Source organism: Zingiber officinale, chromosome 10A, assembly GCF_018446385.1.
Source record: "Zingiber officinale cultivar Zhangliang chromosome 10A, Zo_v1.1, whole genome shotgun sequence".
NCBI classification, from domain to species: Eukaryota; Viridiplantae; Streptophyta; class Magnoliopsida; order Zingiberales; family Zingiberaceae; genus Zingiber; species Zingiber officinale.
In genome coordinates this window covers 50,778,895-50,802,279 of record NC_056004.1, presented here as the reverse complement: position 1 = coordinate 50,802,279, position 23,385 = coordinate 50,778,895, and the positions used below count along the sequence as shown (strand labels likewise).

The window sequence follows — 23,385 nt, the reverse complement described above, 5'->3', positions numbered from 1 at the left end:
CGAGTAAATAGAAGATGTATCAAAGATATCTAATTATATTTCTAGTAAGTCAAGATTAGTGTGGGTGACTAGTTTTGCTTCTCTGTATATAGATTTTTTTTTTATTTGGACAAACAGAGGATAAATGTCCAGGTTCATTACAAGCAAAACAAGTAATAGTATTAGCATAAGTTTTCTTTGACTTGAATTTTCTCACATGTTTATCCTTGTTTAGGTATGATTTCTTTTCTCTACTTTTTCTAACATAATATGTTTTTCTGGGTCTTACTGATTTAGGTTTTGTTACAGATTGTCTGGTACTCTTGAGGGAATGTTTCTATAGTTAGTTCGTGTTTTAGGTTGAGAAAGCCTATATCATTAAGGGGTTTATATGTGGCTATAGAATCCATATTGTTAATTCTTGAGTTGTTTTTGTATATGAATGTAAGTACATTTTTCTTTTAGTTTTGAAATATTGTCATGTTGTGGTGCCACTTTTATATATGTCAAAACTTTATGTATTTCTTTTTTAAAATTTCCTGGAAGTCTGCTAAATAATATTTATCCTAATTATGAATTACAATAGTTTCCTAACACTGCTGTTAATGATAAGAAGTTATTAGAGAAAAGTTTAATCCAATTTCAACTAAAGAATTATAATTATTCTAAATCTCTCATGGCTTCTCGTTGTGGTATGTCTAATTCTGTGTTAGCATCTCGGGTAGTAAATAACCTATGAATTGTATAATAGAAATTAGGTATGTTGTTTCCTTACAAAGCAATCCTTGCTACTTCTTCGGGATAAGTAGTTTTGTAAGCTTTTCATACTACTCTGGCAACGTTACCTAAGTAATTTTCTCCTACTCTTATCACGACTTCTCTAGATTCTATGTTTAGTTCATGTCTGGCTTGATAATCTCATTTTATAGAGAATATCTATTGTTTTAAATAGGTATCATATAATTGTGGATCATCACATTCCCCAATATTTAATAAGACTGAATTTTTATCAAAGTAGGTAATTTTTGGTAGTCTTCTTTTTTATATTATTCTCAACAAAGAATTGTTATTAGTATAAAGAGTAATCCTTGTTCTTGGAGGATGACTTTCTCCATAATCTATAGTTCTCATAGAACTTTCAGGATATCTTACTTGTAAAGGTTATGGTTAGAAATTGCTAGTACTGCTAGATTCATTAGGTTAACGTTTCAGAAGTAATTTTTTGTAACAATAATATTGTTGTTTTCATTGAAATATAACATCTAGTCAGGTTCTAATTTATTAATAATGAAATATATAGTAATTTCAGCTGGGATGTAAACATATTCGTTTAAGTCATCATAAAATAATTATTTTACCTCATTATTCTCATTATTTTGGTGTATATGGTCTGGTTGTGTGATGTATTCTATATTCATTAAATTCATATTAATTAGTCTGGTTTTCTTCATGATCTTCTTCTTGTAATGTGGAAGGTTCATAATTATGAAATCTTACTATAGAACTATCATGTCTGTCTTTATAAATAATAGATTTCATGGGTTGTAAAGTTTGAGGTTTTGTACTTAGTTCTAGCTTAAGGGTCCAGTTTAACCCGATAAGTAAATTAGATGAAAAGTCTTTAGGTTTGAAAATAAATTCCTTTTGTAGTAAGTGTTCAATAATATTATTTATTTGAACTTTAAAGCTATTATTAACATTAGTCATTGTTTTTCCTTGAAAAATTATATCTATTTGAATATTATATTTTTGAAAATCTCCATAATCTCTTGCTTAGACTGAGATTTTAATATGTTCAATAAAGTCTAGAATATATATATATATATATATAACATCGCGCACACATGAGAGATTAGCGATCCAAGCAGGCGCCTAGATTTCAATTTTTTTTTTAAATCAACATTTCTTTTAAAAAAATAACATTATACCTCGTGAGATTGAATTTTTTTTTTTTATCTTGCACATTATAACCCAAGAGGGAAACTTGAACTATAGAGGAAAATTCTTATTGACTTAAATTCACTATAACTCAACTTCTAAATCCTAAAATCTTAAATGTTAAATACGTATAATATATCTCATGAGCATCTAAAATTTGTTATCTTGAATATTATAATCCAAGAGGAAAACTTGAATCCTAGAGGAAAATCTTCCATTTTTTTTTTTACATAATGCAAGTGATCAAATTAAGTAGGAGGATCAATTGGATAATTAATGTCCTTTGTCCCAGGCTTCTTTCTCCCATTTCTCCACTTCCTTGATAGCGGCATTCTTCTTCGACCTCAACTCTTCCAACTCTTCTGCGCCGTAGGGCGGAGGCAACGTGCACGGCTCTGCATTGCTAGCCCAGCTCACCATCGACTCCATCAGGAACTCCCTCACCTTCCCTCCCTGGTCACAGGCCATCGATTCCAAAAACAATTCAGTGGCCTTCTCCGGCAAACTCGGCTTGTAACGCAACAACTTGGCGTATTCAGTGAGTAGATGTAACATGTATTGGTATACATAATCCATGCTCACTTCCTCCAAAATGAAGCCACTTCCTTTCTTTCCTATCTTTTGTGCCTGCGATGATTAATATCGATACAACACAAGAATTAGAGGCTACTAGTTAGTAATTATTAATCACCAGTTAACACTTAGTACTATATATATATGAGTAGCTAGCTAATTACCTTGTCCTGGTTTTTGTTGCCCCAATCGACTGCAAATTTAATGGACCTGCATATGGTATTTTCATTGATAGGCCAAAAGTGTTGTCCGGGCATCAAGCTCCTCGTCATGAAGTCATAGAAGTGGGTCGTCACGAATAAGTTGGGCGAGTCGCAGGCCAAAGTGTATTTCTCACTCACTGACCATGACCTCCCCTCTACAAAAATCTTGTACCTATAGGTGCATTGTTCAGCGAGGTTTGACTCCTTAAACCCGTTCTTGATCTCTGACTCCCAATCCTATATATATATATATATATATATATATGATATATTGGTTGGTTATATATCCGATCCACAAATATTGTATAGATTAACGTAATTAATAAATTATTTTCTCGTAAAAAATAAGTTGCATGCAATATGAAAAATTAATTACCTGATTATGAACTCGCGCATTCCAGTCATGACCATGGCTAGGGTTACACCTCATGAGGTCTTGTCGATGGCGAGACACCCCTTCATTGCCCTTCCAATATGCATATGGACGTCTCTTTTTCCACTTCACTCTCTTGTTCGCGTCCTTCATTTCCTCACTCAATTCCTTCCACGGCTTTATATTGATCTCAGCCCTAAAATGATTTTTTTTTAAAAAAAAATATTATTTAACAGCTATATATTTTATATATAATATATAATTAATTAATTATATTACCAGCCCCAGAAGGACCAGTCGGGGAAGAGGATGTCGACGGTGGTGTCATCCTTGCAATAGCGGAAGAGAGGCGGGGGTGAGGGGGAGTTCTTGACGGTGGGCGGGTCCTCACAATTGAACATGAGGTCGAGGTCCGGGAGACGACCGGGGAAGCGGTTGGCGAGCTGGACGAAGCCCCATAAGGTGAAGAGGTCGCGTGTCTGGAAAACGCGATGGTACTGCTCCACGTACAGCCGGCCGCCGATGACTAGCAGTCGAAATGCGGCCATCGATTGGGCACGTTCCACCATGTCACGCGTGATCCCAGTCGATGCCCAGGGCTTTAGGTCTTCATGAATCCATCGAAAGTAAGATGGGCAAGAAGGAGAGGAGGACGTGATCAAGGGATCATTATAAGGAGAGGGAGCTGGAGATGGCGGTGATGCTATCGTCGTCGTCCGGCAAAGGTTGGATGATAGTGATGGGCTGGTTTGATTAGGGCAAGCTAATTTGAAGGGTTTGGATTGGTAGGGCGGATGATGGGGGTGTGGGATTGAGTTCACCATGGAGGAGGGCATCTGCATGCATGAACAATTTGACAACCACATATATATCGATTAGTATACCACAAGGAATTAAGTTACTCTAACAACAGATGCTTACCTTTAAGAAACTTTTATTCAGACAGAGATGTCTTTTTCTTAGAACTCGAATTGGGGCTGGTTTAAAATGTTAACGAAAATTTATCGATGAGATTGATCTTTGAAGGATGCAATAAAAAAAACCTTTTATTTATATAAAAAAATAATAAAATCAATGCTATAAAAATAAATTTATTAACAAAACACATAAACTAAATTTATGTTTAAGGATTTTATGGCTTAGAGAGTTAGAAATAGGAAAAGATCAACGAAGGAGTAAGAAAATTAAAGGTTTGCTTGTATTTTTTTTTTTTTTTGACACTTTACAAAAAAGAAATTCATAATATTTTAAATTTATAATTAGATATTTTTTTTACATGAACATTATTTTGTTAGTATTTACTTTAAAAAATATATACATTTTTTTTAAAAAAAAAGTGGATCCCACCCTTATAACTTATTTTTGTTCAATGAATATGTTGGGTTGGGTAAGCATTTACTTTAAAAATATATATATTTTTTAAAAAAGTGGGTCCGCCAGAGGTGGGGCCCTATGTGCCGGCCCCACCTTGACGACCTACAGTTGGCTCTACTCCAAAAATATAATGACCTTTACTTAAAATTAACGACACTTCAAATTTTGAATTCTACGTGCTCTCTAATGTTGTAGGTTGTGATTATAAAGAACAAAGACAATAGTGGTGACAATGATCGGGCGATGATGATGCATTATGATTATGTAGTCAATGATGTGAGAGAATGATAAGAGAGTATGAGAATTCTATTTAAACCCAAGAATATATCAAACGGGTATTAATGATGGTGGTGGAATAAAACTGTGAAAGGTAGAGATGGCAGTAGCTATGGGCGAAGAATGCAATGGAGGAAATGATGTGTGCTGACGATGGGAGAAGAAAATCTCAATAAAATGATGATGGAGAAAATGAACCAACATTGCTTTATGATAAAATTGTGTTGGGTAGACTAGTAGTGAAAAAAAAAAGGGAATAAAGAATTGTTCAAAGAGGAAATCGGGCATGGTGAATAATAAGAGTAAATGAAAGTATGATAATGATGGAGATGATGGTGAGGGAACAGAGCAATGAATGATGACAGTTGATGTGTGGATGATGCGATGAAAAAAAATTATGTGTGATAACTCTGAGAGAAGAAAATTTTAATAAAAATGGCGATGGAGAAGATAGAGTAAGTAACACGGTTCGATAATGAAGTTGTGGCAGACAAATTAGTAGCGAAGAAACAAGAGAATAACGATTGTGCGGCGAGGAGATAGGGAATGAATGAAAATATGACAAATATGATGACGGCGGTGGAAGAAAGAAAAAATGATTGTTGGAAAATATGACAAATAGAGAATTAATGATGGTGGTAGAATAACATAGTGAAAGATGGAGATGCTAGTAGACTAGTAGTGTTGAATATTTTAAATAAATAAAAAGACTTGAAGGGAAAGTCATAACTTTGAAAAAGTCTCAACTTTTGGGAAAAGTCGTAACTTTAGAAAAGTCTGAACTTTTGAGAAACATCATAACTTTTGAAAAAAGTCGTAATTTTTGACCATTTCAATATTATGATATGCTGGATTATTTATAAAAGGACTAAGATTGATGGAAAAGAAAACACATTCTTGTCCTCCTTTTTTTTATTTTTTGAATTGTCTTACTCAATGCAAAGTATCGACAATTAGATTCATCTAATTCTATAGGATATTTGATCTTTGTGGTGCACAATTTATAGACCAAATAAAATCATAAGAATAGTGTTTGAAACACGATTTGGAGTTCAAGATTGGTCTTGTTTTTTAGCACTAGTCTTGTAATACATCAACAATCTTAAGGCTTTATGATACCACCCAAAATGGCTTGTGTTGTGAAAGATCTAACATCTAGTATAGTTAAGCTTGGTAGGTTTGATGGTGGTAACTTCATCCGTTGGAAGAAGAGGGTTCATTTCCTCTTGGTAGCCCTAAAGGTGGTTTATGTGCTCAAGGCTCCAAAGTCAACGCATGAAAGAGAGGGGGAGGAGACATTGGACGAGCTCCGTGCAAAATAGAAGTGGGAGACAGACGATGAAATATATAGAGGTCACATCCTCAACGTCATGGAGGACAACCTGTTTGACATCTACCATATGGTAGGAACCACCAAAGAGCTATGGGAAAAACTTGAGGCAAGGTATATGAGAGAAGACTCTACAAGTAAGAAATTTCTTGTCTCAATACTTCAATTATAAAATGATGGACAATATAGGCTCACTATGCAACAATTCACTAAATTGGAAAGAATGTTAAGTCATTTTTCTCGACACAATTTGGTTATGGATGAGACAATAATTGTTAGTACTTTGACCGGTAAACTCCTTGAGTCAAATTTTGATCAGCTTGATGTGAAGAAAAGTCAAGTAGGTCAAAGAAGATACTTGACTGGGAAAGTCCTAACTGGAGGTTGGCAAGTGGAAGTCATGGTGAGTGAAGTCAGGCAGTTGGAAATCCTGATAAACGAAGCCAGGTGAAAGACCTAGTGAGTGAAGCTAAGCAGTTGAAAAATCATGATGAATGAAGATAGGTGAAAGATCTAGTGAGTGAAGCTAGGCAGATGGAAAGACCTAGTGAGTGAAGCTAGGCAAATGGAAAGTCTTGGTGAGTGAAGTCAAGCAGATGAAAAATCTTAGTGAGTGAAACTAGATGAAAGTCTTGGTGAGTAAAGCTAGATAGATGGAAAGTCCTAGTGAGTAAAGCTAGGCAGATGGAAAGTCCTGGTGAGTGAAACTAGGCACGTGGAAATCCGGGTGGGTCAAGATTGACCGGACACCTGGTGTTGAGAAATCCAAGTAGGTCAAAGGACTGACCGGATACTTAGCACAAGAAAATCTAGATGAGTTAAGAGTGACCGGACATCTGGTGGAAGGAAGTCCAAATGGGTCATGGAGGACCGGACACTTGGTACGAGACGATAAGTCCAAGTGGATCAAGGTTGACAGGACACTTGGCACGACGAGAAGAGTCCAAGTATGTCAAAAAATTGACTGGACACTTGGTGAAGAAGTCCCAGCAGGTCAAGATTGACCGGATGCTAGGCACGAGGAGTCCCAACAGGTCTTGGTTGACCGGATGTTGGGTTTGGGAGCCCTAGACTTGACTCGGGCAAGCTAGGGTTGGTCAATTTGTTCAAGTGATCAAATGGACCAAACCTAATCGATCAGTTGATTGATTGGACATAGTGTTGCGACAAACAACAGACCAATCGATCAGCCGATCGATTGGGAAGCGATGTCGTTAGCAAAGAAGGGTCTACAATCGATCAGCCAATCAATTGGGCACCGTCAATCGATCGGACGATTGATTGGGGGCTGAATTTCTTGAGAGAATGCGAGAAAGCTGAATCGATCAGTCGATCGATTTAGACTTTTCCAACGAGAGCATAGAGGCACTCTGAATCGATCATCCAATCGATTCAAGCCTCTCCAATTGATTGGTGAATCGATTGGGATATGACCGTTATGTAAGAAGTGAGCGATGGGCGGCTGCGAATTCATGGATGTGACGTGATAATCGATTGGGAGTAAGCCCAATCGATTAGGAGCCCTAAAAGCTTAGAGTATAAAGTCGTGGTAAGCTTCTTCTTCGGTAACTCTCGATACAGCTTCTCCCGATTCTTCTCCACCAAGCTCACGACTTTTCTGCTAATTCTTGAAAGCTCTTGGGGACAAGTGCTGCTGCACTTCCAAGGTTCAAGAGGCATTCTTCAACAATAAGGTCAAGCAAGAAGAGGTTTTTCATTTGTATTCTTGTATTTTCTTCTTGCATGTGTTGTATCTCATTGTGTGAGTTTGTACAAGGCTCCTCTGCCTTCGGTAGTTACCTAGAAGGAGTATTTTGCATAGTGGAGAGTGTGTTGTGTGTGAATCCTTGGATTAGTCACTTCTTCTTAAGGTGGATACCAAGTAAATCCTTTGTGTTAGCGTTGTAAGTATGTTTTGTGTTTCATTCCGCTGCATATCATCATCACGAAGTAAGACAACGAGCGCGACGAACTATTCACTCCCCCCTCCCCCCTCATCTAGCTATAAATCGACCCTGACAAGTGGTATTAGAGTGAGGTCACTTTTCATCGGAATCATCGCCGGAAAAGGGAAACAAGCTAGAGGGAGAAGAAGTTGAAGCAAATTTCAACAAGTCAAAGGTTTCATCAAAGGCTCAACTTCAAGATGAAATTCTAAGATGGACTCATATTCGACACAAGGGTACCTCCACCATTCACATCAATGAGTTTTGATTCATGGAAATCAAGGATCGAAAATTTTCTTATGATGGACATAGAGCAATGGTTTGCTCTAATGGAAGGTTTCCAAGCTCCAACAAATAGCAAAAGCAAAATTCTCAAGAAAAATAAGTGGAGCCAAGAGCAAATCCAAAGATGTGAGGCCAATGATAAAGTGACCAATATTAGTCAATCTATTACCTAACAACATCTTGAAGCAAGTGGGAGAATTTGAAGATGTCAAGGAGCTATGGAGTAAATTGGCTAAAATCCATGAGGTTCTCTCCACTGCACTAAACCAAGAGAAATCCAAAGAAGGTGACTCATTGGAGTAAGACCAAGAAGAAAATGACTCTGAAGTTGAGAGATGCTCAACTCAAGAAGAGGAAGTCCAAGAAGCTTCATCCTTAACGAAGTACAACGAAAAGGACAAAAAGGGAGCATACTCTTTGTTCAATGAGCAAGAGGATGAAGATGAAGAGGTCTCCACCTCTAGGATTGAGGGGGAGCGTCATTCACTAACACCATAGCAAGAAGAGGCTTCCACCTCCGAGTCAAATGAAAAATAAGAAGATGGTGCTAGCTTCACAAATCAAGAAAAGTCAAATAGAGGATCATGTGCCACCCCTACAAACAAAGGTATAACTATTTCAATTTTAAATCATAAAAATCACATTATGTGCTTTGAGTGTAGGGAAAAAGGGAACTACATGTAAAATACCAAAAATGGGCGTAACACCTTAAGGGAATTTTCCGAAATTTTTAGAAATTTTTCGGGAATTTTCCAAGCCTGTATGGACGAGTTTACGGGGATAAAAACAGGACCCGGAAAAGCCTATTTGGGCTACCCCATTTAAGCGAGGAAAAATTTAATTTTTTTTCTTTTCCTTTTTATTTTCTATTTTTTTTTCTTTTTCCCGTGCCCGTGTCGTCCCTTCTTCGCTTCCTCTTCTTTTCTTTCCTCGACGGTTTCCCCTTCCCAAACCGTCGACGCTTCGCCTTCTTCCCCGCATACAAGACCTCTCGGAGAAGGAAGCCTCGAGCGGATTCCCCCTCTTCTTCTTCTCCATTCATCGCCGTCGACCACCAATGGCGTGAAGCTAGATGTCGGCGCTGACAGCCAATGCCGCCGCTTTATTCTACCCTAGTTATCCAGCCGACCTTCCCTGCTGCCCTAGCGCCGATGCCACAAAACGAACCCAGCCGAGCATCCCAGCCGTGCCCTAGATTTGATCGTGTCACCGTCGAGTCTGCTTCGCCGACCTCCGCTTCTCTTTCTCTCTGCCCTAGCACCGAGTGCTTGGCATCACCCATGGTGAAGCCGTCGGTCTCCAGCAAAGGGGGAAAGGACCATACTCTAGAATCTGTCACTCTCCTCTGCCCAAGCCTCAGCCGCATACCCGAGGCGTTGTCCACCGTCGACCGCGCCACTGGTCGATCCACTACCGTCTACTGCAGTCACCTCCCGATGCCCTAGTGCCCTCTGCCCTAGTTCACCACCACAGCCGCATCCGGATTCCATCTGAGGGAAATCAATGGGCTCAGTTAGGACTTTTGGCGGCCAGATTTGAGGGATAATTGGAATATGGTTTTCTTCAGCAGTGGTTCAACAGCTGAGACATTCAGATTTGGGTGAGTATTTGGATTTAGTCTTTGGGTTGAATGCCTTGATACGAATGTGATGATATTTTTTACTTAGGGCTTTTGGAATTTGTTGTGGCGCTCTTGCTTCGGCTGAGGACCTCAAGGAAGAGGTTGCTAAGGTGAGTTTTTAAGATATGCTTTAATCCGAGCTATGAAGGAAGTGTAGGATCGTGATACATTTTATAGTGAATTTGGATTTACATGGTTATTTATCTTGTTCATTAGGTTTAATCGGAATGATGGAATAATTAGGGTTCCTGGTAAATAAGGATTTGGGTTAAACTATTTTGGTTTATAATAAAACTTAGCTAAACCATACGATTTATTACAGGATTCGGATTCAGGACGAGCACTTCGACATAGAGGTTGATTAGCTCGATCTACATTGGAGGCGGGTACCTTGACTTATCTTTGATAATGTCATGTTGATATGTTTAGTAGGTTATAACCTTTAGTAATGATTATGTTCGTCTTTGCTTCGGTTGGTCACTATCCGATACCTGTTACATGCTTGTTTTGTTTACTTATTATGCACTTCATGTTAGTACCTACCTGATTATACATGCTTATAGGGGTAGTGACACAACCATGTGTTTATTATGTTCAGGATCTAGGTTTTTATACCTTATTTGATATGTGTACCTTTGATTTGGTTCATTGTCCTATGATACACATTTTATATATATATGGATATTGTTATGCTGTTCAGGATTTTGCCATGCTTAGTTTCATGCATCATCTCACATGATTGCATGCTGTGCGATAGTTTGCTCTATTATTGTCGAGCACATCGTTAGTTACATGGATCTGCACACACCACCACTCATGGGTTAGTGGTATATTCAGGCAGGGTGTATGGCAGTTATACTCTGTTAGGCTCCACTGGTCCACTCTTGGGTAGTGGTGACGCAGTGTGGTAGCCGGTAGACAGGTTGCTCTGTTAGGCTCCGCTGGGTAGTGGTGATGCAACGTGGTAGCCGGCATGATAGATTTGCTCTGTTTGGCTCCGCTGGTCCGCTCATGGGTAGTGTGACGCAGCGTGGTAGCCGGCAGGGATCCCTCCCCGTCATCGTGTACCGGGAGATGAGAGCATTGCGCTCCCTCACTATGTTTGAGGTAGGAGGATAGGTGTACTCCGAAAGCATCTCGTCCACTCGATCACTTATCAGGAGTAGTGACGGCAGAGTGTACGGTTGTCACAACCCTACCCACTCGGTCTCACCATCGTGTGTGAGATGGTTGACTGGCGTCAAGGGTGACAATGTCATTGACATCATATACATTGATGCATTTACTGATTGTGTTTGTTGCACTTATATGCTGCATTTGTATGGATGCATATGTATGACATGCATACAGGATTTATGATACTCTCGGTCTGACGACTTGACTATTCTGATAGGAGGCACTGGTGAGTACAGTTCCCTTGAGCCCTTTTCTATTGTGCATTTCCAGCTTTTGTCCAAGAGACTGTACTCCATAGTTATTACTATTTGTTATAGTTTACTATACATGTCAACTAGGTATCTGCTGAGTTGTTGAACTCACCGCCGTGGACACTATCTTTTTCAGGTACCAGGTTGTTTATGGAGTCGCTTGGAGTATCCTGCCTGTCAGTCCCCACATCACATCAGAAGACCTATCTCCGCTTTTGTTTATTTTTATTTTAGTATATGAAATTTGTGTATTTAGCTTTGTGTTCTAGTTTTGTCTCTGGAGTGTTATTATGTTGTATTTTGTGTTGTTTGTTGTGTTGTGTAAGTCTAGCCGGCTAGCAGTCTTCGTTTTTAGTTTATATGTGTTGTCCATTGTATTTCCACTGTGTTTGGTTTTGGTACAGCCGAGTGGACTGTTAGATTTACATATAACTGTGTGGTTATGTATTTTATTGTATCAGCCGAGTAGGCTGCATATAAACTGCGTGGTTGTGTGTATATTCCAGCCGCCTGTGGCTGAGGTATATTGTGTCTGTAGAAATGGTTCAGATTGTCACCCGTACAGGGGAGGTGCTGTCGAAATTTGTTCGGACAGGGACTCCCCCGGGGCGTGACAATTTGACGCTCACTTGGCTACCAGGATTCATAAACTCTAGTATTTAACCTGGAGATCTAGAGTTCGAATCTTGGGGAAGGCAAAATCCATTGGCCAGGGGTGGGAAGTCCTTGTGAGTAACAGCACGGCCGAGGGTCATTGGATGACGACATAAGGGGTTGCCAGTTGGGCCGCCATTGCGGCCGCCCAAGGGACCATCAGGGGTCGCTAGTGTGGCTGCCCAAGGGGCTGTGACAATAAAAAGGCGCCTTTTTATTGTAACGTCACGGCCCCTCGGCCCCTTGGGCGACCACACTAGCGGCCAACTGGCGGCCCCTGATGGTCCCTTGGGCGGCAACAATAGTGGCCCAACTGACGACCCCTTATGTCGTCATCCGACAACCCTCGGCCGTGCCGTTATTCACAAGGACTTCCCACCCCTGGTCAGTGGATTTTTGCCTTCTACCAGGATTTATAAACTCTAGTATTTAACCTGGAGATCTAGAGTTTGAATTCTGTGGAAGACAAAAATCCACTGGCCAGGGGTAGGAAGTCCTTGTGAATAACGGCACGGTCGAGGGTCGTCGGATGATAACATAAGGGGTCGCCAGTTGAGCCGCCATTGTGGCCGCCTAAGGGACCATCAGGGGCCGCCAGTTGGGCCTCTAGTGTGGCCGCCCAAGAGGCCAAGAGACCGAGGGGCCGAGGGATCGTGACGTTACACTACAAGAGTAAGTGTCCTAAATTGGCCAAGAAGAAGAGCCAAGTGGCACCTAAGGGCAAGAGAAGCTCAAGGAGGCCGCCCCTGTGACAAAAAAGAGCAAGAAACACACCGTGTGCTTCTCTTGCAATCAAAAAGGATATTACTAGAGTCAATGTCCTAAGGGGAAGAAATTGACCAAGCTCAAAGGAGGAAGCTCAAGTTAAGGGGGAACTCTCAAGAGCAAACCCAAGGTATCATTTATTGAGTATATTTCTTTAAGTAATGATAAAAAGTATGCAAAGAATAGTTTATATTATTTTAATACTATTTATCATGAAAATAGGAAGCATGAAAGAATTAAGGAAAGTTTGTAGCTTATTATGCTAAAATCACTCAATCTAAGGCTAGAAAAATAGATAACAAATTAGGCAATAACTCTAAGGATTTTAGATATATGCCTAAAAATAGAAATGCTCATAGGAATCAAGGAAAATTAAAATCTAAGGATTTAAGGTTGGAAAACCAAGCCTTGAAGTCAAGGTTTGGTAAATTAGAAAAGACCCTAAAGAACATGAAAAATATTCTTAAGGGTCAAAATGAGCAAAACCTAGGTTTAGATGAATAAGAGTCATCCTATGGCCATAGAGATTTGGATACAAATCCAAAGCCAAAAAGGATGTCCCGTCTTATCATAGGGTTCATATAATTATGGAACTAACCCTAGGTCTAGTGGTCAAGTCAAAAATACAAGAGAAGTTATCCCTAGGAGTATTTTTGGAAAGACTAATGTGACTAAGACTTTTAAAAAGTCAAAGAAAGTCACCAAGAAGGTCACAAGAGAAGCTATCTCTAGAGTTGACCTAGAGAAAGTGACCAAGGCTTCTAAGAAGTCTAGAAAGGTCATTAGGAAGGTATCTAGGGAAGTTATCCCTAGTGAGTATATAGAGCATCCAAGGAGTACCAATAAGTTTTGAGTTCTATTCTCTACACCCTAGATGGGTTTAGAGAGTGTCAACTCTAAATAGGTAGGGCGGTTAACTCAATCTTGATAAAGTTGACACTTGGAGGCATTTTCAAGGTTTTTGTTAACCTTTGAAAATGAAAATGATTAATTGATTACTCTTTGGAAAAGTAAAATGTGCCAAACTTTTAGAAAGTGGATTTAATTTTAATTGGTACAAGTAGGGAAGAGCAAAATAAATGTCAAGTTAGGTTTCGACATTTTCTTGAGAAAATGAGGGCAATCTAGGATCAATTTTAGTTTAGCTAAGGATTTAAGATACTTAGATATATTATCTAGGTATATCTTATTTATGCTAATTGCCATGATCGTTTGCCCATCATATAACATGACATCATATTTTGCATTGATGCTTATTTTGAAAAATAAATAAAAATACCATGTCATGTCATACATACATCATGTAGCAATATTATATTTTCTTTTGAAAATTATTCCTTTTTTATGTATGACATAACTCATCATGCATTATTTTAATTTCCTTGTAATTAAGGACAATGACATTCACTGACAAGTGACATCTTAGGTGGATGTTCATAATTCCTAAAATACTTAGATAGATATGCATGATCCCTAGTTTAGGGCAAAACCAAAATCTACATCTCACAAAGACTATAAGGTGACTTGTTTGTGTTTTAGTGCACATCAGATACAAGTGAGATATTAGGACGATGAATAAAACTCAAGGTGTTGATTTAGTGCATCTATTTGAGTTTTAATTTCATCAAAACATAAATTTATATATACTCCAACCATTGGAAAAGCTAATGTACAAGTCATATGCATTGAACCCAAAGAATATAGTTGGAAATTGATTTTGAAAATCATTTTAAATATACTTTGGAAAACTGTGAAGACTATTTTTTGATAGTAATCATCATTGAAAAGTTAGACACAAAGTAGAAGAAAATATTGAAGTTTTCAAGAGTTTTTAAGTTTGTGTCAATTTTTGAAAATAGGAATTATTTTCTTAGAAAACTATATTTCTTCATGATAGTATATACCCTAAATAATGTCTACAGGAATTTTCATGTTTTTTAGAATTTTGTAGAATTTTTAGGGTATTTCTAAATTTTAGCTGAAATTCATTTTCAGGAAACCAGAAATCCAATCGATCAACCGATCAATTGGGTAGTTTCAATCGATCAGCCGATCGATTGAAATTGAGTTTCTCGTGAGTAGAGGCTCACGGAATTGATCAGTCGATCGATTCAACTTTGCTGAATTGATCAGATTCAACTTTGTTGAATTGATCGATTCAAACGATTCAAGCGATTTCTTCGCGAACAGAAGCTCATGGAATCGATCGCTGGATCGATTGAAATGGTGCCAGTCAATTGAGTCCCAACCCCAATCGATTGAGAAGGCTGATTTTGGCTGGGAAAGTCTAATTTCAACACTTTAAGCCATTTTTAGTCTCTTTAACCACTCCTAATCCCTTGGAATATATTTATATACATTTAAGGGCAATTTTCATGATGAAAACAAGGAGAAATGGTTAAGAAACACTAAGTTAAAGTTTAGGATGAAGTTGATTTCAATATTGAATCTTTTAAACCTCAAAACTTCAAGTTTTGGGTTTCTTAAAGATTTAGGAATTCCAAGTCATTGTTAGTGCAATGATAGAAGTTTGGAGCATGTCTTTAGGGGGTGTTAATATTTAAGAATGTGAAAATTAATTTTTTAAACACTATGGAAGGTGGTTAACCTTCGTTAGAGTTAATGTTCAAGGATGAGCATTAGATACAATGAAGGGTATGAGACCTTCATTGTTGGAATGATGAATGCTCTAGGATGAGCATTGTGAAGTGGTTAATGCTCAAGGTTGAGCATTCGACACAATGAAGGGTATGTGACCTTCATTGTGATGTTGTGAACAACGAGTGAAGTTGTGAACAACGTATGAGTAACTCTTCAGGAAGAGAGTTTTTAATGTGTGCCAAAGGGGGAGAATGTAAGATTTAAGTTAGACCTTTATTACCTAAAGAAGGAATTTACCCTCTAGGAAAGGGGGAGAATGAAGGAAACTCTCATTCATCCTTTGGCATGAAGAGAAGTTGAGGCTATGATATTAGCCTAACTTAAAGGTATTGTCAAATATCAAAAAGGGGAGATTGTTGGTACAATATCCCCTGGGTCAGGTTGACCACATTGACTAAGCTTGAGTTGGCTGAAGCTTGAGTCTTGATATTTGAGTTTCGATATTTGACAATATGTTGAGATTGCAGGTGCAATCGTCTGATTGGAGAGATTGTTGATGCAATTCACCTCTGGTTAATGTTTGATCAATTTGATATGAAGAAGAGTCAAGTAGGTCAAAGTTAACTAGATACTTGACTGGGAAAGTCTTAACTAGAGGTTGGCAAGTGGAAGTTCTGGTAAGTAAAGCTAGTCAGTTGGAAATCCTGATGAGTAAAGCCAGGTGAAAGACCTAGTGAGTGAAGCTAGGAAGTTGAAAAATTCTGGTGAGTGAAGCCATGTGAAAAATCTAGTGAGTGAAGCTAGGCAGATGAAAAGACCTAGTGAGTGAAGCTACACAAATATAAAGTCCTGGTGAGTGAAGTCAGGCATATGGAAAATCCTAGTGAGTGAAGCTAGGTGAAAGTCTTGGTGAGTGAATATAGGTAGTTGAAAAGTCCTAGTGAGTGAAGCTAGGTAGATAGAAAGTCCTAGTGAGTGAAGCCAGACATGTGGAAATCCAAGTAGGTCAAGGTTGATCGGACACCTAGTGTTGGGAAGTCTAAGTAGGTCAAAGGAGTGGGATACTTGACACAAGAAAATCCAGATGGATCAAGAGTGACCGGACATCTAGTGGAAAGAAGTCCAAGTGGGTAATGGAGGACCAGACACTTGGCATGAGACGGTAAGTCCAAGTAGATCAAGGTTGACCAAACACTTAGCACAAGGAGAAAAGTCTAAGTAGGTCAAAGGATTAACCGAACACTTGGTGAAGAAGTCCCAGCAGGTCAAGGTTGATCGAATGCTAGGCAGGAGGAGTCCCAACAGGTCTTGGTTGACTGGATGTTGGATTTGGGACCCCTAGACTTGACTTGTGTAACGACCCGACCCCTCGGCCCCTTGGACGACCCATTTGGCAGTCCCTTGGCGGTCCCAACTGGCGGCCCATTTGGCGACCCCTTATGTCGTCGACCGATGACCCGACTCACTTGGCTACCAGGATTCATAAACTCTAGTACTTAACCTGGAGGTCTAGAGTTCGAATCCTGGGGAAGACAAAAAATCCACTAGTCAGAGGTGGGAAGACCTAGTGAGTAACGGCACGACCGAGGGTCGTCGGTCGACGACATAAGGGGTTGCCAGTTGGGTCGCCCAAGGGACCGCCAGTTGGGCCGCCCAAAGGGCCGAGGGGCCGGGTCGTTACAACTTGAGCAAGCTAGGGTTGGTCAATTTGATCAGGTGGTCAAATTGAACTAAGCCCAATCGATCAGCTGATCGATTGGGCAAAGTACTGTGACAAACAGTGGCCCAATCGATCAACCGATCGATTGGGAAGTGATGCCGTGAGTACAGAAGGGTCTCCAATAGATCAGTCAATCGATTGGGCACCGCCAAACGATCGAGCAATTGATTAGGGGTTGGATTTCTTGCGCGAACATGAGAAAATTGAATCGATCGGTCGATCGATTCAGGCTTTTCCAGCGATAGCACAGAGGTACTCTGAATCGACCATCTGATCGATTCAAGCCTCCCCAATCGATTGGTCAATCGATTGAAATATGATCGTTGCGCATGAAGCGAGCGATGGACGACTACGATTGTGTGGATGTGATGTGACAATCGATTGGGAGTAAGCCCAATTGATTGGGAGCCCTAGAAGCGTAGAGTATAAAATCGTGGTGAGCTTCTTCTTCGGTAACTCTCTAAACAGCTTCTCCCGATTCTTCTCCACCAAGCTCACGACTTTTCTGCCAGTTCTTGAAGCTCTTGGGGACAAGTGTTGTTGCACTTCCAAGTTTCAAGAGGCGTTCTTCAACAACAAGGTCAAGCAAAAAGAGGTTTTTCATTTGTATTCTTATATTTTTCTTCTTATGTGTGTTGTATCTTGTTGTATGAGTTTGTACAAGGTTTCTCCGCCTTCGGTAGTTACCGAGAAGGAGTATTTTGCATAGTGGAGAGTATGTCGTGTATGGATCCTTGGATTAGTCACATTTTCTTGAGGTGGATACCAAGTAAATCATTCGGGTTAGCATTGTAATTGTATTTCGTGTTTCATTCTGCTGCATATCATCATCACGAAGCATGACAACGGGCGCGATGAGCTATTCATCCCCCCTCTCTAGTTACAAATTGACCCTAACAGAGTCAACCACCAAGGTGAATGTCATAGAAGAAAGCCAAAATAACAAATTTAAGAAGAAGACTTTCTATGGTAAAGACAATTGCAAAATCAAGAAAAAGAAAGACCAGTGTTATCATTGCAAGAAGGAGGGACACTACAAGTATGAGTGTCATCTTCTCAAGAAGAATGGAAATGCTCCAAACTTCCACAACAAAGGCAATGATAAGAAGGCACTTGTAGCCATGATCACTGAAATCAACATAGTTGATGAAGAATTCACCTAGTGGGTTGACTCGGGAGCCACCCAACACATATGCAAGAATAAGGGCTTCTTCAAGTCCTTGAAGGAAATTGAAGATCTAAACTCCATTCTCTACATGGGGAACTCCTCAACAATACCCATCAAGGGTATAGGGGAGATGAATCTAAAATTTACTTTGGGAAAAGTTGTAACTTTAACCAATATGTTATTTGTTCCTAAAGTTAAGAAACATCTTAAATCGGGTAGTCTTTTGAATAAGTTTGGGTTCAAATTAGTTTTTGAGGCTGATAAAGTTTATTCTTTCCAAGGGTAGGATGTTTGTTGGGAAGGGTTATCTTTATAATAACATGTTTAAGCTACATGTTATACCTATCAATAAGAATGCATCTTTTGTTTACTTGGCTGAGTCTTCAACTGTTTTATGACATTCTAGATTATGCCATGTTCATTACAAAATAATCTATGATATGATTAAATTAGATCTTTTGACTAAATGTGCACAAAATGATAATAAAAAATGCAACACTTGTATGCTTAATAAAATAACAAGTTGGAATTAGTGCATAGTGATTTATGTGATTTGCATGCAACTCCAACTTTAGGAGGAAACAAATATTTTGTAATATTTATACATGATTCCACAAGATTATATTATATTTATTTGTTACACTTTAAAGATCAAGCTTTGCAAATGTTCAAGTCTTATAAGCAAGAAATTGAACTTGTAAGCAACATCTCTATAAAAAGTCTAAGGAGGTGGGGAATATTATGATAAAGATTTTTTTGAGTCAATTGGTATTAAACATGAGTTGACTGCACCTTATACACTACAAATAAATGGTAAGGCTGAAAGAAAAAATAGGGTGTTAATAGAAATAGTCAATTCCATGATGACTAATGCCAGACTTAATCAAGGATTTTGGGATGAAGTTATATTTATAGCTTGTTATATACTTAATAGAGTACCAAATAAAAGATGCTCAATAATCCCTTATGAACTTGGGCACAAAAAGAAGCATAACCTCAAACACTTAAGAGTGTGGGGTTATAGAGCCATTGTGAAACTTCTTGAACCTAAAATGAGAAAATTGAGAGAAAGATGTGTAGAGTGCATCTTTATAGGTTATGCATAAAATAACAAAGCCTATAGTGTAGGATCGATGCATGCTAGGGGGGTGAATAACACTCGTGACTTTTTCACTTTTTAAAAAACAATAGGAGATAAACGCAGCGGAAATAAGTAAACACATAAAGCAAGCGCTAACACTTTTAGTTACTTGGTTCAGAGTCTGTGACGACTTCTACGACAATTAGCTTCATCTAATCTTATATGATATTTGGTCTTTATGATGCACAATTTATAAACCAAATAAAACTTTAAGGATAGTATTTTAAACACTATTTAAAGTTTAAAATTGGTCTTAGTTTTAAGCACTAGCCTCGTAATACACCAACAAGTAGATAGATGGGCAAAGGATGCGGTGGTGGAAGAAACGTGTGCTGATGATGGAAAGAAAATTTCAATAAAAGTATTGTGAGAGAAAATGGAGCAACATTACTCAATATGACAAATGTATTAACGATAGTGAAAGAAAAGTGATGGTTAGAAGAAACATTAACAGTTAAGATGGATTAAAAAATATTGAACACCAAATTAGAAATTCAACTTTGATACCATTTGATGCTAGGAGGAATAAAGACAGGATCCTCTCACCTGAAGGAAAGTTTTTGATTCTCACCATAGAAAAAGAAATTGGAAATTGTATTAACTACTCAAATCTGGCTATACAGGGGATCTTAATTTTTTTTTATAATTTTAGAACACCACCTATTCTTTATAAAATATTATACTTTTCTAATAAAATCCTAATTTTTCTAATAAAAATCTAACATACTTTTCTAAAAAAATAAACAATTTTAAAAAATCAACTAATTATAAAAATTAATGACTCTGACAATTTGTAATAAATTAAACTCTTAATTGCATTATATATAACATGGAAGCACATTTTTTACTGAATCATATGATTGTAGGTTTAGTCAGATTCAATTATTGATTATTTTTAATCATTGCCTTTTTATGACTATCTTTCTTGGTTCACTTCTAGACTAGGAAAGATGGATTGGTAGGAGGCAATGAACCCTACATATTAAATAAGTGGAGATCATTGCCTCTCATCAATATAAATGTTGGACCAGAGGATGATCCAGTATTTACAAACTAGAGAATCCCTATGTTCCTTGTTTGTATTAATTAGTCCCTAATCACTTTCTTGATCACCCCACCTCTCATCTCGTGGTTGTCTAAATCCCTTGAAACCATTCGAGTGCCCTCGAACCATTTGGCTTCTCTAGTTTACTATTTGGCTTTCTTTTCGACCAGTTGGATCAATATAGTCATTAAGCATGTTATAGGAAGTATGAAATCCTAGGAAATTGATAGATAAGAAAGAGTTATTCATTAATAAATTTGAAACAGAGACTCATCGATTAAATTCTTCGTGACAACAGTTTTCAATGTGACGTCGGATGAAAGTCAACTTTGCCATGTGTCAACACTTTGAAGTGGACGGATGGATTAAAGATGACCGTCAACTGATATGAACAAAAGAAAAACAAAAACAAAAAAACAAAAAAAAAAAAATAGTCTAACGCTTGATGTTGAAACATAACCAGACTTAATGGCACACAAACGTTTCAACGGGGCACTTGGAATTGAGTTGCCTGTGCATCGTCATGCATCACGCAAATGTGGTCATTGCATTTTCCTCAAGGCCAGTAGAAGAAAGGTCGAAAACCACTAAAGATGCCAAATTCAATTAACTTTTTTAGCTCGACTTTACCCAGCCCATCTTGATTGATCATTATTCTCTCTTTTGGATAATAGTAAAAATAAATAATGGCCATAAAAATTCGTGATCAGATAAGATCACGTAGAAAAGAAAACTATGACGATATGATTTTTTTCTAAGATTTGTTTGGCTAATTTGTGTTCTTCTCCGTTTTACCAGTGAGTGTTATGATCTCAATTCTAACCAAAATTAAACTGAACTCTAACAAAAAGGGATGATATGTATATATATATTTCTTAAAAGACCAAGTGCACAAGTAATTAAGCGCATAAGAATTAAGAGATCAAGAAGGCATACTGTTCCATCGATCCACCGAGTCGAGATGAAACCGACGAGGCAAACTAGCACGACAAACCCAGCGACAACTCCTCGCACGCCTACGATGCTCCTCTTATTCGTTCTGCCCTCCAAATCCGACACCGCCTCATAAGATGCTTCATTTTTTACCAACCATGGCAATCTTTTCACCCACCAGAAGCTGCTGATGCCACTGCTCATGTTGCTGCGGTCCTTGAAATATCAGAAACATATAACTAACAAATTAATAAGTTAATTGGTGGGGGAGAAGGGGGGAGCTATAGCCTTGGCTTACTGTCGTCGATTGAACTTTCTGCACCGAGGAGTTGAAGTTGAAGTTGGACCGTCGTATTATCTCACAGCCATAGATTAAGTTGCATTAGCTCTTCGGCATCGAGACTTAATTTATATATATTGGTGTTTTTTTTTTTTTACAATTGTTCTATTTGCGGCATCTGAAAGTCAGCAGATGCGACCCTCCAAGGGGAAGGTTAGTTAGACTAATTAATGTATTTTCTCTTTATTTCGTAGAAGCCGCGTCATCTATGGACGTGACGTGAATTTGTTTATTTTTTATTTTTTATCGACTCCTTAGATAATCCGACGGACAGCCCAGCATCGTAAATAGTTCAAACCCTTATACGATGTATGTATAAGAGTCGGTCTCACATTTTACCATCGCAGGAGGCCCAGTTGATCAGCTATTCTGACTAGTTGTTAGCAAGTCCTTGTATTCATTCATCATTTGTTTTTATTGTTATTTTTATAACTGGATGAAGTACAAACCCATCTAACAGCTTGGTTGGTCGAATTCCTGAAATTGTATTCATATATGATAATGAATTAGAGCTAAATATAATTAGACTTGGAAAAGTAAAAACATTTTTTTTTTGCTTAATTAGACGGATCAAGTGGCCAAGAGGAGAGTCAAAACTTCTGTGAGTTGTTGTGGAGACATAATAGAAAAAGAAGACCCACAAAAATAATAACCCATTATGAAGAACTATAGGAAAAGAAGACCCACAGAAATAATAACATATTTTGAAAAAAAAAACTCTATCCTACTAAATATTAAGGAATATGATGATCCTCAAATGTATGATACCTACTTAGAATAATAGATAGTTATGATACCTACTTAGAATAATGAATAGTCTCTGTAAAAAAGATATTATCAAGCTAAACATGAACTAGATATAGAATCTAAGAAGTCATGATAAGAGTAGGCGAAATTTATTTGGACGATATTGCCAGAGCAGCATGTTAAACCTACAAAACTAATCATCCTGAAGTAGCTAGAATTGCTTCGCAAGGTAATAACATCCTTAATTTTTACTATACGATTCATAGATTATTTACGGCTAGAGACGCTAATACTAGATTAAACATTAGACAAAAAGAAGTCATATGAGCGATTTAGAACAATTACAACTTTTTAATTGGAACTGAATAAAATCATTTTGTAATATTTTTTTAACTACCAAGTGACCTAGACAAAGAAATACATAAATCTTGGACCAATATGAAAGTAGCACTACAGTATGATAACATTGGAATATGAATACATCATATTATTTTCATTTTAAAAGACAAATGTACTTACATTTATATACAGAAACAACTTAAAAACCAATAATATGAATTTTATAATCAAATCTATACTTCTCAACGGTATGATTTTTCTCCATCGAAAATACAAAATAACTATAGAACCAGTAGAGCTTCCAAACAACCTATTTCTAAACCAAAAATAAGATCAAGAAAAATATATTATGTTAGAAAAAGTAGAGAAAAGAAATCATACTTAAACATGGACAAACATGTAAGAAAATTCAAACCAAAGAAAAGCTATGCCAACACTATTACCTTTTTTTGTTTGTAATGAATCGATACATTTATCTTCTGTCTACCCAAATAAGAAAAATTTATATACACGTGAGGCAAAATTAGTAACATGTACTAATATAGATTTAGTAGAAATCCAATCTGATATTTCAGACACATCTTCTATTCACTCAATTATATCAGTA

General features: G+C 37.8%; 1 protein-coding gene across 2 annotated transcripts; it reads right to left on the bottom strand.

The window, feature by feature from the left end:
- Positions 1-2,035: 2,035 nt before the first annotated feature.
- Positions 2,036-21,767, bottom strand: LOC122026119 (protein O-glucosyltransferase 1-like). Of its 2 annotated transcripts, none has more exons than XM_042584764.1 (6): positions 21,651-21,767; positions 21,356-21,568; positions 3,346-3,902; positions 3,070-3,262; positions 2,655-2,930; positions 2,036-2,544 (listed from the first exon to the last, which is right to left on the bottom strand). In XM_042584764.1, exons 2-6 carry the CDS (start codon positions 21,554-21,556, stop codon positions 2,191-2,193), a joined length of 1,581 nt encoding a protein of 526 aa, XP_042440698.1. In that variant the 5' UTR covers positions 21,557-21,568; positions 21,651-21,767; the 3' UTR covers positions 2,036-2,190. The 2 variants fall into 2 exon arrangements, with proteins under 2 accessions (XP_042440698.1, XP_042440699.1); XM_042584765.1 differs by having other exon boundaries at positions 21,356-21,560; positions 21,651-21,736.
- Between the last annotated feature and the right edge of the window lie 1,618 nt (positions 21,768-23,385).

Excerpts from the sequence above, each read along its gene's own strand:
- LOC122026119 (XM_042584764.1), bottom strand. The coding sequence starts at position 21,556 with ATGAGCAGTGGCATCAGCAGCTTCTGGTGGGTGAAAAGATTGCCATGG. Across the intron at positions 3,903-21,355 it reads CTCGGTGGATCGATGGAACA|ATGCCCTCCTCCATGGTGAA; the intron begins GTATGCCTTCTT and ends TCATGCATGCAG. Across the intron at positions 3,263-3,345 it reads GACTGGTCCTTCTGGGGCTG|GGCTGAGATCAATATAAAGC; the intron begins GTAATATAATTA and ends AAATCATTTTAG.